The sequence below is a fragment of the Poecilia formosa genome, unplaced genomic scaffold (genome assembly GCF_000485575.1).
Source record: "Poecilia formosa unplaced genomic scaffold, Poecilia_formosa-5.1.2 Scaffold921, whole genome shotgun sequence".
NCBI classification, from domain to species: domain Eukaryota; kingdom Metazoa; phylum Chordata; class Actinopteri; order Cyprinodontiformes; family Poeciliidae; genus Poecilia; species Poecilia formosa.
Genome location: NW_006800860.1, coordinates 29,395 through 45,262, shown reverse-complemented (window position 1 = coordinate 45,262; position 15,868 = coordinate 29,395). Strand labels below are relative to the sequence as shown.

The 15,868-nt window shown below is 37.6% G+C and overlaps 1 protein-coding gene across 1 annotated transcript in view; it reads right to left on the bottom strand.

Annotated features, from left to right (window-relative positions):
* Positions 1–15,868, bottom strand: part of LOC103132092 (sortilin-related receptor) — a 44,542-nt gene that overhangs the window by 10,731 nt on the left and 17,943 nt on the right. Inside the window, exons 13-16 of the mRNA XM_016667147.1 lie at positions 15,170–15,289; positions 14,820–14,945; positions 9,068–9,178; positions 7,418–7,549 (exon numbers count right to left, since the gene is read on the bottom strand). Of these exons, the coding sequence (XP_016522633.1) occupies positions 7,418–7,549; positions 9,068–9,178; positions 14,820–14,945; positions 15,170–15,289 (489 nt within the window). The remainder of the gene's footprint in view (positions 1–7,417; positions 7,550–9,067; positions 9,179–14,819; positions 14,946–15,169; positions 15,290–15,868) is intronic.

Sequence of the window (15,868 nt, the reverse complement as noted above, 5' to 3'; positions counted from 1 at the left end):
AGGCAGCACAGAATGAGCAGAATGCTAAAAGCTTAAAACTGGTAGCAACTGGTAACAAAATAACCAGGGGTGAAAGTAGGGGGGGACGGCAGGGGAGTGTGTACTGTTAATCCACAGTACTCAGCCACGCCCCTAACTCCTCCTAACCTCCAGCGGACTGAATACTGACCAGCTCTCCATCTCACGGGTCCGAAAAGCTTCTAATTCCTGGGTATTACTGCAAATAAGAATATAGAGAACTTTTGTTTAAGCTGGGAGCGAGAAAGATTCGTCTAAGCTCTAACTACCTTCATCCAAGACGTTATGACCCGCTTCAGTCTATGATTCAGACATCGGAGTAGCCCCGCCGGTGTCCGAGCTCATAAACCACGTCTGTTCATGGTAGCTCTTTCCCTGTCATTAACGTGCACTTGTTACCGGCTTAGATAATTTTAGCGACTAGGAATAAGTCCCAGGGTCATTATTTATCTGAACTAAAGAACGTACGAAGCCACCCTAATTTACTAAGACCATTAACATTGATTTTACATTAATCAGAAGAATTAAATCTAGTTGACTCAATTCATTTAACTGTCCACAACGTCAAATTAGACTTTAGTATTTTATTAGCAAGCTTTAGCAAGGGAAAAGACATACAGCTTATCAATAAAAATTAAGAAATTAATACTTTTAAGAATTTTTAGAAATTGCTCCTACTTCTAACCCCACACTGTGTCTTAATCTAAATAGAGGCTTTGGGGGAGGCAGTATTACTCGAACCCAGATGCAGAGACGTTCCTTGGCAGCAGAAAACTTTAACGTCCATGGATGGAGTCCTGTCTTTGTCTTGGCAGAATCCTTTTAGAATAGATCCAAAGTTGAACTGGTGAGAATCCTCAACGAACTCAGTTCTTTATCCATAACAGATCTTTGTCTATTCCCCATGTCTACTGCAGCATTGTTGGAATCGTTTGGGTTGAGAGGGGGGGCCGCAGTCGAATCAGAATCCCGGGTTGTGGGTAAACGGATCTTGTTCCTTTCTTGTGCAGCGCGTAGTCGTCCCGGGGTATCATCACGCAGCCCTCCGTTGATTCTGCGGAGGGCAGAATCAACGGAATCAACGCGGCGGAACGTTTGCTCCGCCGCGGAACGCCGCGGAGCAAACGTTCCGCGGCGTTTGCTCGACTCGAACGCCGCGGAACAAAGAACCTCGATTCTGCGTTTGCATATATTTTTATACTGCATATTCTGCATGTCCAGTGCGTACTTTCCTTGACGTCAAGTGCCTTCAGTTAGCCTTAACCTTTCTTACACTCAACTTTTAACCTTCCTTTTTCTTTAAAACTCAAAGATTAACAACTCAAAACCTCTGGTGCAGATATAGTCTCAAAATCTCACTTCCTCTTTCTTCTGTGCTGACAGTTCTTTCACCCCTGCAGTCTATATTTGTGACACAGTATCAGACTCTTTTTACGCTTCACTCTTCAACCTCATACAGTAGTTAAAGAAATTATTTTATGTATTTTACTCATCTTTAAAACATAATAAATTCATTGTGCATTTAAAAACAAAGATTAAATGTTTTTTCAATCAACATTAAGTCATAATACAAGATTACTAGTAACTCCAGGCTTTTGTGACCTGTTTTCTGTGTGTTCTGGAAAGATCTCAACTAGTTCCAGCCAGGTTTCACGACACCCCCTCCTTGAGATCAAACAGAGCAATTACAGAAAACACAAAGTTCAATGTCAAAATCACATTTATAGCCTTTTAGTTTCTCTGATTTAGCATTCATTTATAATTTTATAATAACCATTACGTGTTAGTTACTCTTATTATAATCATGAAGTGAGTTATTACAGACATTTCTTAAAAGAAACCAAGAATAATCCATTATTCCAATCATTTGATACCATGTTAAAGTTACTTGTTTCACCTGTAAGTATTTCCACAAGTGTAAGAGTAAGTGTAAATATTTAACCAGTGTTAAACCAATATTAATTATTGGCCTAATCATAAGTCATTATTATTAATGTAAGTATTTTACTCAGGGTTTTATCCAATTACTCAAAATGTTTAGATTTTATTCTTTAAACCTTTAATGCCTTGAAATGAGCAATCTGAACTATTTTTAAACACTGCAGGCTGGAAACTTCCTCCTTTTTCAGGAAACCTGCTCTTCCTGTTTCATGACTCCTTCTGCCTGATTATGATTTTTTATGATTAAATAGAAAAAAGTAGAATTAAAGCAAAGTTTGCAGGACACTATAACAACACACACAACCAGATTAATTTCATTACTGACTGACTCTACTGTTGGGTCTTGATGTCACCTGTGTAATCAGTTTTAAAGATAACTTTATTTATTGTTATTATTAAACTAAAATCTCCAGCATGGGGAAGTGGGATGAGCTCGACTTTTCTCGACATTACCCCTAAAAGATTTAGCGGGGGTACGCAGTACCTGCAAGAGAGTGGAGCGCCTGTCTGCTGTATAAAGTCAGTGGGTTCACTGTGCAGCCATGAGTGCGCCCACTAATCAGCCGTGACTGATTAGTTTTTCAAGAACAATTCAAAACACGACTTAATCAGTTGATAAATAGCTTCCCCCACATTTCATATTGTTTCTGAACTGTTCTTTGTTAGAGCAGGGGTGCGATACGTCGATCGCGGAAGGTATTGAGTCGATCTCGGCATTAGATGACAAACTGAACTCCGCGAGGATGCTGAGACCAGCACGTCCTCCTCTGACTTCTTATCAAAATGTTTATAACTTTATTAAAGAACAACAAAAAGTCAATAAAACGTTTTCAAATTAATGACCCAACAAAAATAATAATCACAGTGATTATTGTTTCAACAAGGTGTTGTGCAATTCTGTGCATTTCTGTTCCATTATCAAAATAACTAGCAGAGCAGGAGTTTAAAATTAACTAATCAACCACCGCTGTGTATTAATAATCGGAAAATAAATATCAAGCCTGAAAACCTGATATTGTAACGGACTAAATGTTTTAAACGTAATCTGTGCTCGGCTCGAAGAGCGAGCGGTTGCCACAGCAACGGGTGTGCTTAAATGACAAAGAGAGAGAGAGAGAGAGAGAGAGAGAGAGAGAGAGAGAGAAAGAAAGAGAGAGAAAGAGAAAGAGAGAGAGAGAGAGAGAGAGAAAACAGTTGCAAGTGGTTTTGAGTTGGTCACCGGTTCGGGTTGTTTTACCTTTGCTGTGGCTCATCACAGCCGCTGTAGTTTCTGAGCGTTCAATAAACAACAAACTTGGACTAATTATCTCGTTCGTCTGTTACTATTCGTCAGTGGTCCCCAAAGTCGGTCCTTGAGGGCCGGCATCCAGCATGTTTTGGTTCTCTCCCTGGTGATAGTAACAAACTTTTCAGCATGTCAATGTTCTTCTTAGGCGTCTAACAAGCCATCATTTGATCCAGGTGCGCTAAACCAGAGAGAGACCTAGATAATGCAGGATGCTGACCCTCGAGGACCGACTTTGGGGTTGGTCGGTGAATGACTGCTATATGTCATTCACAACAAACACACCAAACATATGTTTCATTAAGTATTTAAGAAACAAATGGCTTCTACCGCGATAATTATGTGAAATTAAATTGTCTAATTCAAAAATAATAGTTTTATTGCTCTCTGGCATCTTGCTTTGAGCTCAGAGTCTGAGAGGCTTTTCCTCTATCAAATTTTTTTTTTGCTTCTTATTTAGTAGAAATATTGATGTTGATGGTGCTTTCTCCAGAATAATAACCTTTTTCAATCTTTATAGCACCACTGTTGAAAATGAGGAGCTAACATTCACAAATGACATTGAAATAAAATCCAGTCCAACATATGGTTTGAGGTGATTCCTCTGGAACCAGTTGGAGGAAAAATATCCCAACTTCAGAAGATGTGCTTTTAACTTAATAGATCTCTGTGGTTCCTCCTATCAGTAGGAGGAACCAAATATCTAAGTCTAAACTATGTTACAGAGTAAACACAATAAAAACATGCTTTATCTGTGGCATTGTTCATTAAAATGGCACATTTCTGATGTATTGAAATCAAATACGATAGGTACATTAGTGATTAGGTAATGCATTCAGCAAGTACTTTTACTTTTAATACTTAAGTATTTTTAAAAGCCAGTACTTTTTTACTTTTACTTAAGCAAAATGTTAACGTGGCACTTTTACTTTTACTTGAGTACATTTTTGTCTGTGTGTTTGGTACTTTTACTTAAGTAAATTTTTTGAGTACTTTCTCCACCACTGCCCTTCAGTAATCACGAGATTTAAATAGAGAAGATGGGCACATCCAACTACCTAATGCAATAGTTCACACTACACGATTTTTTTGCCCCCATTTTCCCCTTATGACAATCTTAGAACGTTAGGCGTTCCAAGATTGTCGCTGGAGATTTCGTAACTGATCATCCTGTAGTGTGTGGCGGGTTACGGTAGATCCTCATGGCCGCTCCGATCTAAATCAGGGGTTTTCCCCGCCTGGGAGCTTAACACAGCCTGTTGAATGTGACAGGTAGCCAATCAGAAAGCACGGATTCTCCTCCGTGCTTCCTGAGGGGAAATTACAGAGGGAAATCCCAAACAACTGACACGGCGCAACCCGAAGTCCAGCGGACATTGGAGATGATATAGGAAAACAACATTAATGTTTATTCAACATTTTGTGCAAAGAATATAGAAATGACAAGGGGAGAAGTTGGAGTCAAATTGCTACCACAGTTGATGAACCCGGTAACTTTTCAGCTGTTCTTCATTAACGTGACATAAATAGGTAAAAATGATTTCCATTCAGGTAGGACTTTACGCTGACTCTAGCCACATGCATTAGGTAGATTCTAGTAAAGCATTGATTAATGCCTGATTTTAAAATTAGTTAACTGGACTTGTAGCCATTATTTTGTGCCCATGTTATCAATCCGTTATACCTAGGATTTCTGTCGGCTAATGTGTGGTCTCAGGTTTTGAAAATAGGCCGACAATCGACCGACAACTCGTGTAGTGTGCGCTGGACATTACACTAAGGAAATGAGGAAGGGAGGGTCAGTGGAGAGCTTTTTTGAGTCTTTTTTCATTCAGTGTCATCAATAGAAAGAAAAAAAAAGGCAGGAAGAGAAGATAAAGCTGATAATTAAAATGAGGTCGATAGGTTTAATTTATCATGCGATTAATTGATTTATCGTTTATCACGACAGGCCTAGATGTGACCAAAAAAATTGGATCCGGGCCCCCTGTAGGTCCAGGCCAGGGGTCTGCTGCCTCCCCCACTCTACCTGTAGCTCCTTCCCTGAAGTGATGTCACAAATATGTTATAAATGTGGGAGGAACTGTTTGATGTTGATTTCTAAATCAACACAGACTGAGTTACTGTTGGTGTTAATTTAAAAATCAACACTGGACTGGATTGCTTTTTATTTAACTCTTTGGAGCTCTTTAGGGAAACTAACACTCACTAACACTCATGTTGTTGAATTAACACTGTATTTTTAACATACAACACTTACACTGGAAATCTAACACTTTTGAATTTGCTGTGTACATTTACTTAAGATCTCCACCATTGGGCAAAGACAGGATCTACTATGGCTGGCAGGAAAACATGGTTATCACATGTGGGACTATAGATAAAGAAGTTTGTCATATTGAAGTGTTGTCTAAATTGTGGCCCGATTTTTAGAATGGAGATTACAACGGGGTATGAAGAGTATTGCTTAGGGGAGAGAGGAAGCTTTGAGATAACCAAAACAAGGAATGATGATGGTTTACATCAGTGGTTCCCAAAGTCCGTCCTCAAGGGCCGGTGTTCTATCAGATAGCCCTACGCTGTCAGGATAGCATACATGCAGTTAGTACGCATGCCCGTGCATGCGCATTAAGAAGTCCGACCGTCAGTGGAGTTGTCAGTTCAGCATACGCAACAAGTTATGACGAAAGTAAGTCATTCAATTGTCTATAATATCACATAATATGATAACTAGATAAATATACATGCGTTGTCGTGGTTTCAAAGTGTATTTAAAGCAGGTCTGGCTGCCGCTGCAGTCAACTACAACACACACCCGTGTAAAACTCATTAATCTACTTAACCGCTAAATCAGGATGTCATACAGCTGTTCATAACAAAGTGTATGATGATCTACATCATGATTCTATGTTGCTGATTAAATAAAATCATATGGTAATGACTGTGTATACATGTCTGAGCTAAGCATATGATTATCTGACAATGTATGCTGATCTGACAGAACACCGGCATCCTGCACATTTTAGTTCTCTCCCTGGTGGTAGTAACAACCATTGCAGCAGGTCAAAGTTCTTCTTAGGCCTTCTAAAGAGCCATCATTTGATCCAGGTGTGCTAAACCAGGGAGAGAACTAAAAGATGCAGGATGCCGGCACTCGAGGACTGTTTTTGGACACCACTGGTTTACATACATTCAGTTCTAATTGGCACCAGTCATTATCTTGTTGTTGAAGCAAATAGGCTACTGTTTGTAGGTTTGCTGCCCAGTAGTAATACATCAGCTTGGGTAAAGCTATACCCTTCTGTTCTTTGTATCTCTGAAGGAACTGTCTACTGATTGTGGTGTTTTTATTACCCCACATTAATGAGGACAGCTGTTCAATCAATAAGTTTGAATAATGATTTTGGAAGAAAAACAGAATACTCTGAAAGAGATACATAAATCTTGGCAATATATTAATTTTCCTTCAAACTACTTTGCCAGGTAGGGATAAATTTAGGACACTACACTTCTGGAGGTCATGTTTAAGATTATTAAGCAGAGGAGTGACATTTTTTTTCAAACAGATCAGAAAATGATCAGGTCACATTGATTCCCAAATATTTAAATCCTGTTCTAGAGAGAGGGAACAGCAAGATGGTTTCTATAATTTGGAGCTATTAATTGGAGTCATTAATTGGAAAACATTCACTCTTTAGGAAGTTCAAATGTGTCCTGAATATTTACCAAAACGGTCTAGCAAATTCATAATGCTGAAGATAGAAAATACTGGGTCTGAGATGTAGAACAATAAGTTGTCTGTGTATAAGTACAGTCAATGTTCTAGCTGTTTTTTATAACTTCCCCTAAGGCTTTGTGAAGTCTTAAGCATAACTGAAAGTGACTTGATAGCTAAAGTGACGAGAAGTGGGCTGAGAGGACAACCGTGCCCCTGGACAAAGAGAAGGGCCTGTTCTCCACTATCTTAGTGGAAAAAAAGGCATGGCTATCTCTGGAATAGATGATGTTGCTCTACAGCCTCTCACATGATGTTCTGGATTTTTGTTAGTATCACATGAAAGGTCAGCTTGCTTTGCATTTCTACAGTGGTACAGGGGTATTCCTGGCTTTTAGACTTTAAGGGGTGAATGGTCTGAACATGAATCACTAACAAATTTAGAATCTGTTACTCACCACATCCAGCATACGCAGCCTCCTCATCAGAGCCGTCCTCACAGTGTTTAATACCGTCACACACCAAAGACTGAAACAGGCACTGGGCACGGTTCTTGCAAACAAACTCCATGTACCGAGTACAAAGGGGATCTGTGAGGGAAACACATGGAACATTTAGGTCAGGAAGAATGAGCTTCCATCTTACTGCCATGTTTCTTTCCTATCTGATCAAGTATCTCTGATTTATTTATTAACCATTTACTTTAGTCTAAACTGTTTAAAGCTGTTTGTTTAGTGCAGATGGCAGGAACACCTAGGCCTGTCACCATAAATTTTGCTGAGCGATTGTGTAAAGAATTATTGCGATAAACAATAATATTGTTTCAAGACCTTTTGACACTGATTTAATGGAAATGACTAATAATGCATGCTATTTCCTGCCATAGATAGATACACTTTATTTTCAAAAGAACACATAACACTGGAACTGATAAACTAAAACAACCAAAAACAAAAAGTAAAATGGATTCTCAGTCTCCATTAACAAAATATGTACATGAATAAAAACTAAACAACATACAGCCAAAGTGGAAATAAATAATGCATTCAACCAAAAGAGTGCAGATTATTAAGTCTGTATACTACAGTATATTGCCCTTCAGTAATCACTAGATTTAAATAGAGAAGATGGGCACATAGGACTACCCAATGCAGTAGTTCACACTTCACGATTTTTTGCCCCTATTTTCCCCTTATGACAATCTTAGATCGTTGGCTGTTCTAAGATTGTAGCTGGTGATTTTGTAACCGATCATCATGCAATGTGTGGTGTGTTACGATCGTCTTGGCCACTCCGATATAAATCAGGGGTTTTCCCCGACTAGGAGCGTTAACGCTGAATGTGACAGGTAGCCAATCAGAAAGCGCGGATTCTCCTCCGTGCTTTCTGGGGGGAAATTACGGAGGGGAATCCGAAACATCTGATACGGCGCAACCCGAAGTCCAGCGGACATCAGAGATGATATGTGGAAACAACATTAATATTTATTTAACATTTCGTGCAAAGAATATAGAAATGACAAGGAGAGGAGTTGGAGCCAAATTGCTTCCGCAGTTGATAAACCCTGTTAAGTTTTCAGCTGCTCTTCGTTAACGTGACATAAATAGGTTATAATGATTTTCATTCAGTCAGGACTTTACGCACCACATGTAGATTCTAATAAAGCATTGATTAATGCCTGATATTAAAATTAGTTAACTGGACTTGTAGCCATTATTTTGGGCTACAAGTCCAAAATAATGGATGTGTGGCTGGACACCACAAAGCACGATCAAACCCAATCCAACCGTTATATCTAGGATTTCTGTCGGCTGTCTCTCAGGTTTTGAAGATGGGCTGACAAACTCGTGTCGTGTGCACTGGACATTAGGAAATAGGAAGGGAAGGTCAGTGGAGAGCACCGGAGTTGAGCCTTTTTTCATTCAGTGTCATCAAGAGAAGGAAAAAAAGGGAAGCGAGAGACGATAAAGCCGATAATTAAAATGAGGTCAATAGGTTTAATTTATGTGCGATTAATTGATTTATCGTTTATCGCGACAGGCCTAGGAACACTCATCAGTCACATCATTTTCTGTCATACAGTCATACAATATGATAGAAACACTCACCACAGTTGAGCTCATCAGCACCGTCAGAACAGTCGTGGTTCCCGTTGCAGTGAGCTTTGGCTGGCAGGCAGGTGTCATTGGAGCACAGGAAACCTTTACACTGGGTTCCCTCTAACGACAACACAATTGAAATTTATTATTCATTATTTCAAGAACAGGACATTGTCCTTTGGGGACATTTGGGACAACAAACCAAACACTGAACAGAGTGAAGGGTGAGTTCACAGCCACATTTGCAGCCTCAATGACCCTCATCTTTGAAGAGTTAGGACAGGATACTTTGGAGCATGTCTGGTATAGGGGTGCATGATGTGAAATTGCTAAAATATGTTTCATAATTTTCCTGTTATGGGTGGTTTTTGGCGCCCCCTACTGGTTGCCTATAATAAATATGGGGGGAAACCGAGAATTCCACGCAGTCTGAACAGAGCTCTGCTGTGAGTGATAAGTTAACCAGTAGGGTTAACTACTACCCTATTGGTTAACTCAGTGTTTTTCAACAACTGTTCCGCGGCACACTAGTGTGCCGTGAGTGATCGTCAGGTGTGCCGTGGAAATTATTCAATTTCACCTATGGTACCGTATTTTCCAGACTATAAGCTGCTACTTTTTTTCTAAACTTTGAACCATGCGGATTGTAGCCCGGTGCGGCTTTTCTGTGTGTTTTTCTTCAACCACCAGGGAGCTCTCTAGCAGGAAGTGAATCATTAGAAGTCAAAATTGTAGATCAAAGAAGAACGTGCTAATTTTCATTTAGAACAACCACATGCTAGCAGCAGGCACAACGGATAAATGTTTTCAAACTCATATGATGCAGCTTTTAAGTTGAGGGCTGTCGATCTGGCACTACAGGAGGGAAATAGAGCCGCTGCACTTAAGCTCGGTGTGAACGAAACCATGGTTAGTAGTGGCTAGCGGCGTAATCATGTAATTTTCTTACCACTAGATGGCAGTAGGTACAGAGCATTTTACATTAAAACAAGAGAATTAGTGATGCATGTTACAGGTAGCGGTGAGAGCATAGACATAATATAAGAGTAGACCCCGCATTGGCCGGCACAGGAAATATGGCGGCCATCTTGGAGCGGTATACCCTCCTACTTTGCTCAATCAAAACAGCAGAAGATATTGTTGTTCGGATCGATGGACTAATGATGTGAGGGCTCCACAGACAACATTTCACAAGTAAGATGGACATATTATTGTGTATATATTGTGATTAGAATATTACTTTACTGTATTTATGTCCACCGGCGAGATACCAGCTAATATTAGCTACAGTACTTGATGTAATACGGGTTCAGCCCCGCTATGAAGGCCAACTGAGATTCCGTAAATCTAAAAAAAATTATTATTCTCTAACATTGACTTAGATTATCTGACACAAGGGCCTATATTAGAAATGAAACAATGCAACACATATTATAAAACTTGTGTATTATAACATTCACCAGCAAAGTTTACACAGGTGGTAAAGACTATTATTTATATTCTTTCACTCTGTCAAAAGTAACATACATCCTAAATCTTCCGTTTTGAAAGTTTCCTAAAGACACGATGTGAGGAAGAAGAGGGAGATATCTATAAGGAGAGACGGATTCACTGCAGCACGGATGAATCTCGCATCGGATTTTGGACTCGTCGGCTGAAAAACATAAACATATGTATATATATATATAATTCACTATTAATCATTATTTATTTGTGCCATTATTAATATTTATTTATTAGTGTTTGAAAATTAAACTTAAAATTAAATAAATTATGAACGGCTGTGTGCTTTGTAATATGCTCTTCATACATCGATTTCAGAATATTCCATTCCTGTTCTATTGTTATAGCCACTAAGCATATTTAAATATGATGAACTATGTATTAAAAACATACTTAAAAAATACAATTGTTTATAGATGTTGCTTTGATAGATGTTTGAATATGGTTTCCAGTAACAAAAAAGTGTGTTATGGTCGATTAAATGTGCCTGCTAAACACATAATGCTGAAGTAGTGTACCGCTCCAAGATGGCCGCCCTAAATCTCGTCAGCGACAATTGGCGAGAGCAGTCCACGAGGCGTCTATCCTTATATTATGTCTATGGGTGAGAGCATCGTATCTTGCAAGACTGGGACGACAGTGATGGAAAACACATTGAAGCTCAGCAGTAATTGGAAAGAACATGGGTCCATTTCCCACAACATATCTGTGTGAAGTGATCTTCTCAAGCCTGGCTACTATAAAAACTAAAACCAGAGAGAGACTGAGAGCTGTTGAAGAAGAGCTTTGTCTTTCTTCAATTTCTGCCAGGAAATCAGCTGTTTTCATCCAAACATGCACAGGTTTCACACTAGATTGGTAAAATATACAGATATTGACATTTTGTACATGCAAATCTTCATATTGTAACAGTGAAATCTTTCCAAATATTATTGCTTCTTTCAGAATAAGAATTATTTTCTGTATTCCGGCAAAAAGAATGCTTGTGGATTAGTTTGTAAAACACTTTGAAGTTTTCAACAACGTCTTTAAATTTAAGACCACATTGTTGTGGCACTGTTCAGGTGTTCAGGTGTATTTTTGAAGTGGATATGTTATGTGCAATTTGAAATAAATGTAAAATGTGATAAGAATAAATTTTTGTGTTTATTTGATTCCTATTCAAGACACTTTGATAAGAATGACTATATATGTAATATAGGCGACTACAGAGTATCTTTGTTTACAGTTTTGGTTGGTGGTGTGCCTTGAGATTTTTTCAATTAAAACAGTGTACCTTGGCTCAAAAAAGGTTGAAAAACACTGGGTTAACTTACCCTACTGGTTAAACACCTGTTTAGTGCAGGTGTTCCTGCCACCTGCACTAAACAAACAGCTATTTGTATTTTGTTAACCACTAATTTCAGGTAACTATGTTACATTAAATGTCAGTAATTTATGTTGTCAGTTATGTTTGCCAGTCTGTCAGTTTGTTTGTTGTTTCTATAATGACATGACGTAGCCAGCTTTATTTTTTGTGAACCACCAGAGGGTGCTGTTAAGTAATTTAATAATTAATTTTGACTGCTGTTTGTATTTATTTTTCTAACTTATTTCATTTATTTAAAAAAGACCAAATTGTAGTGGGTTCATTTTAAAAATGTGTTATTGAAACCATTACACATATGGAGGACCAAAACTGACATAATAATAAATAAAATAATAAATATAGAAATAAAAGAATAAATATATATCCAACATATATAAAAAAAAGAATCAATATAAAAATAAAAGTAGAAATATATAGATAAAAGAAATATATAAATAAAAGAATAAAATAATAAATGTGTAATCAACATAATAATAAATAATATAAAAATAAATATAAAAATCTAAAAATAAAAGTAGAAATATATAAATAAATGAATAAAAGAATAAATATATATCCAACATAATAAATAAAATAATCAATATAAAAATAAAAGCAGAAATATATAAATAAAAGAATCAATATAAAAATAATAGTAGAAATATATAAATAAAAGAATAAATATATATCCAACATAATAATAAATAAAATAATAAATATAAAAATAAAAGCAGAAATATATAAATAAAAGAATCAATATAAAAATAAAAGTAGAAATATATAAATAAAAGAATAAATAATGTATCCAACATATATAAATAAAAGAATAAACATATCAATAAAATAATAAATATATATCCAACATAATAAAAGAATCAATATAAAAATAAAAGTAGAAATATATAAATTAGTGGTTCTTAACGTGGGTTCGGCCGAACCCCAGGGGTTCGGTGAGTCGGTCTCAGGGGTTCGGCGGAGCCTCTGCCGCGGAGGTAAAGACACACTTGTGTAAAGTCGTGAAGACCATAGACATAATATAATTAAAGTATCATAATTTACAAAATCATGCAAAGTTGGCACTTTTAAAGAACTTTTAATGCAACTTTTAGAGCAACTTTGCATTAAAAGTGTCATTATTTACCGAATGACACTTCATGACAACAGTCAAACACATTCATAAAGACTTCTTCATGTTCATGACAGGTGTTACGTCATGTTTATGACAGTGTCATTTCAGTCTTATGTACACCCCTTCAAATAAAGTGTTACCGAAACAAAACTAAATACAGAGGAATAAAATGATATGGCAAGATCTTTCAAGCAATACTTAATACAGAGGACTGTATGGCAAGAATAAAGAGACACTATTTCCAGATAAAAGGTAAAATAATATTGTTGAAGTGCCATGGGTTTGTTGAGGCCATATCTAATACTGAGAATAAATATATCTTACAGTCCATAACAGTAAATAACATCACTTCTTTATGTTTTTAATTAGATTTGATATATTTATTTCTTCAATATTATTTTTCATGTCAGTGTTAATGTCATAAGGCTGATGACTCCATGACACTTTCAATTTGACTCATTAGGATTTGATTAAGAACCAGATTTGTTCTTTGTAATTTCTGTCCAGTGAAACTATTAATCTATAAATCAATAGAAAAGTCTATATAAAGATATAATCCATGTTTCTATCTCATATGTGTATGGCATTAAAAGAACCTGTAACTTTTGTTTTTACAATGACAGCACTGCTTTGCACAATAAATGCCATGTGGGTGAAATTTTATGGATGATACTCTGATGTCCCACTCTCCTGAAGGCAGCACGTAACTGCACCACCAGAAACACTGAAGAGAAGAAGAGTTATGATTAATGTAGTTACAGTTCTATCCTTGTTTTAATGTTGCAGAGCACTGTGATATTGCAAATAGTTCAAAGTTTAAACTGGCATTGTTGTACATCTTTTATCTTGTCATTTTGTGTAATATTTAACAACTAGAAAATTTTAACAGAACAAGAATATTTTTTCCACTCTGATTGGCTACTGTTAGGCCTATCAATTTTAAGTTGAATGTCCACTCATTGCATTTTTCGTAGACAGCTGTGAAAATTGCTTTTTTGTTCTCTGCGAAATTATTTTGATGATAATTACAGAAACAAGCATAAAAATCAAAACATGTACAATAGTGATAGTAATATTAATAATAAAATAATAGTGAGTGCAAAGTAGCCTACAAATTCTTTGGTGGAGGGGCGGAAAGGGACCTGAATAAAGGCTGGGGGTCGCTGGCCCGAAAAAGGTTGAGAAATACTGTTCTAAATGAAAATCAGCACTTGGGATGCATCCTGCTGATATGAGCACACATAACCAGTGGCTGTAGGCCACAGCTGACATCTCCAGCCTGCCATGCAGTAGTTTTTGGCAGCCTTTGTTTGCTTTTTTGTTGTGATTTTGGACAAGAGGGGAACAGTGGTCCTGTTTTTGCTTCTTTCTTTTGCAGTAGGTTCTTTTTACTTTTTGTTTTAGTCCAGTACTAGTAGGGGCTTCAACGGCCCTGTATAGGGTTGCCTCCTGCTGTACCTTTTTAGATTTTTTGACCGGTTCACCAAGCCCACCTTTCTGTTAATACTTTTGGGGTTTCGTTGTTTGTTTTGGACACAGGGATTGAGAATACTTAACTCTCTTTTTTTCTTCACAGAAAGTCAAAGCAGTCGAACCAAAAGAGACTTCCAAGAGAATGTATTTAAAATAAAAAGAATGTTTGAACCCTCACTCATGCATCCGTGTCCTCAAAATATGTTGTGCCCTTTTTTACGTAACAGCACTTTTCACGTCTGATTCATACTGAAGAGACACAATGTCGCAGTGGCTATTTTTCTCACCACGGAGCAGTCTCAACTCACCACAATACTGAGGATCTTCATCCGAGTTGTCCTGACAGTCATCATCTCCATCACACTTCCAACGCAGTGGTATACAGTGACCTGTGTGACACTGGAAGCTGCTCGGTTCACACGTATGGTGACCCACTAGGGACAAACAACAAAAAGAAGCAAATGCAGGAAGAAGCAAGTTAAACAAATTTGTTACAGATTATATCCTGAAAGTGGAGCCTCCTCTGTGTTGGACACAGGATGGATCATGGGTTCATGTCTATGAAATTTGCTAGATAAAACTTTATAAACATTCTACATTTTGAATTACTTGTACAGTAGTTACTGTATATTCCATTAGTTTGTTTTCATTTACTAACCTGTGCAGTTGGCTTCATCTGACCAGTCTCTGCAGTCGTTGTCCCCGTCGCAGCGCCATGCCTCACGGATGCAAACGCCTCGTGCACATGTGAACTCTCCGGGGCCACACTTGTGAGACTCTGAAGAGTTGATTAAAAATTAGCGCATGAATGAATCAAAGCATCTAGACCTAATAAGATTCTGGCAATAGAGGTTTTACAGTTTTAGAACCTGCTACAGATGGTAGAGAAAATGTTCTTGTAATGACTGATGTCTTTTCAAAGTTTACCACTTTAGATTAGTGTGCTAGTATTATTGCAGAGGAACTAGTGAAAGATTGGTTTCAACTTTTTGGGCCCCCAAGCCGGATTCATTCTGGTTTTTCAGAATTTTGAGAGTAATTTGGTTCATCAGTTCTGTAGGTTGTACAAAATTGAGAAAAGCGGCACTACCCCATTTCATCCCCAGGGGAATGGGCAGTGTGAGCATTTTAACCGCACTTTACATGACTTGCTTTGAACTCTTCCACCTGAAACATAAGTGGCCCTGCCATATTTCCCAAGTCACCTTTCCGTATAATACAACCAGGGGTGAAAGTAGGGGGGTACGGCAGGGTACTGCGTACCCCTAAAAAATTTAGCGGGTGTACGCAGTACCTGCAAGAGAGTGGAGTTCAGTTTTCAACTCAGGCTCTGAAAAGAAAACTAAACTATTTAGTT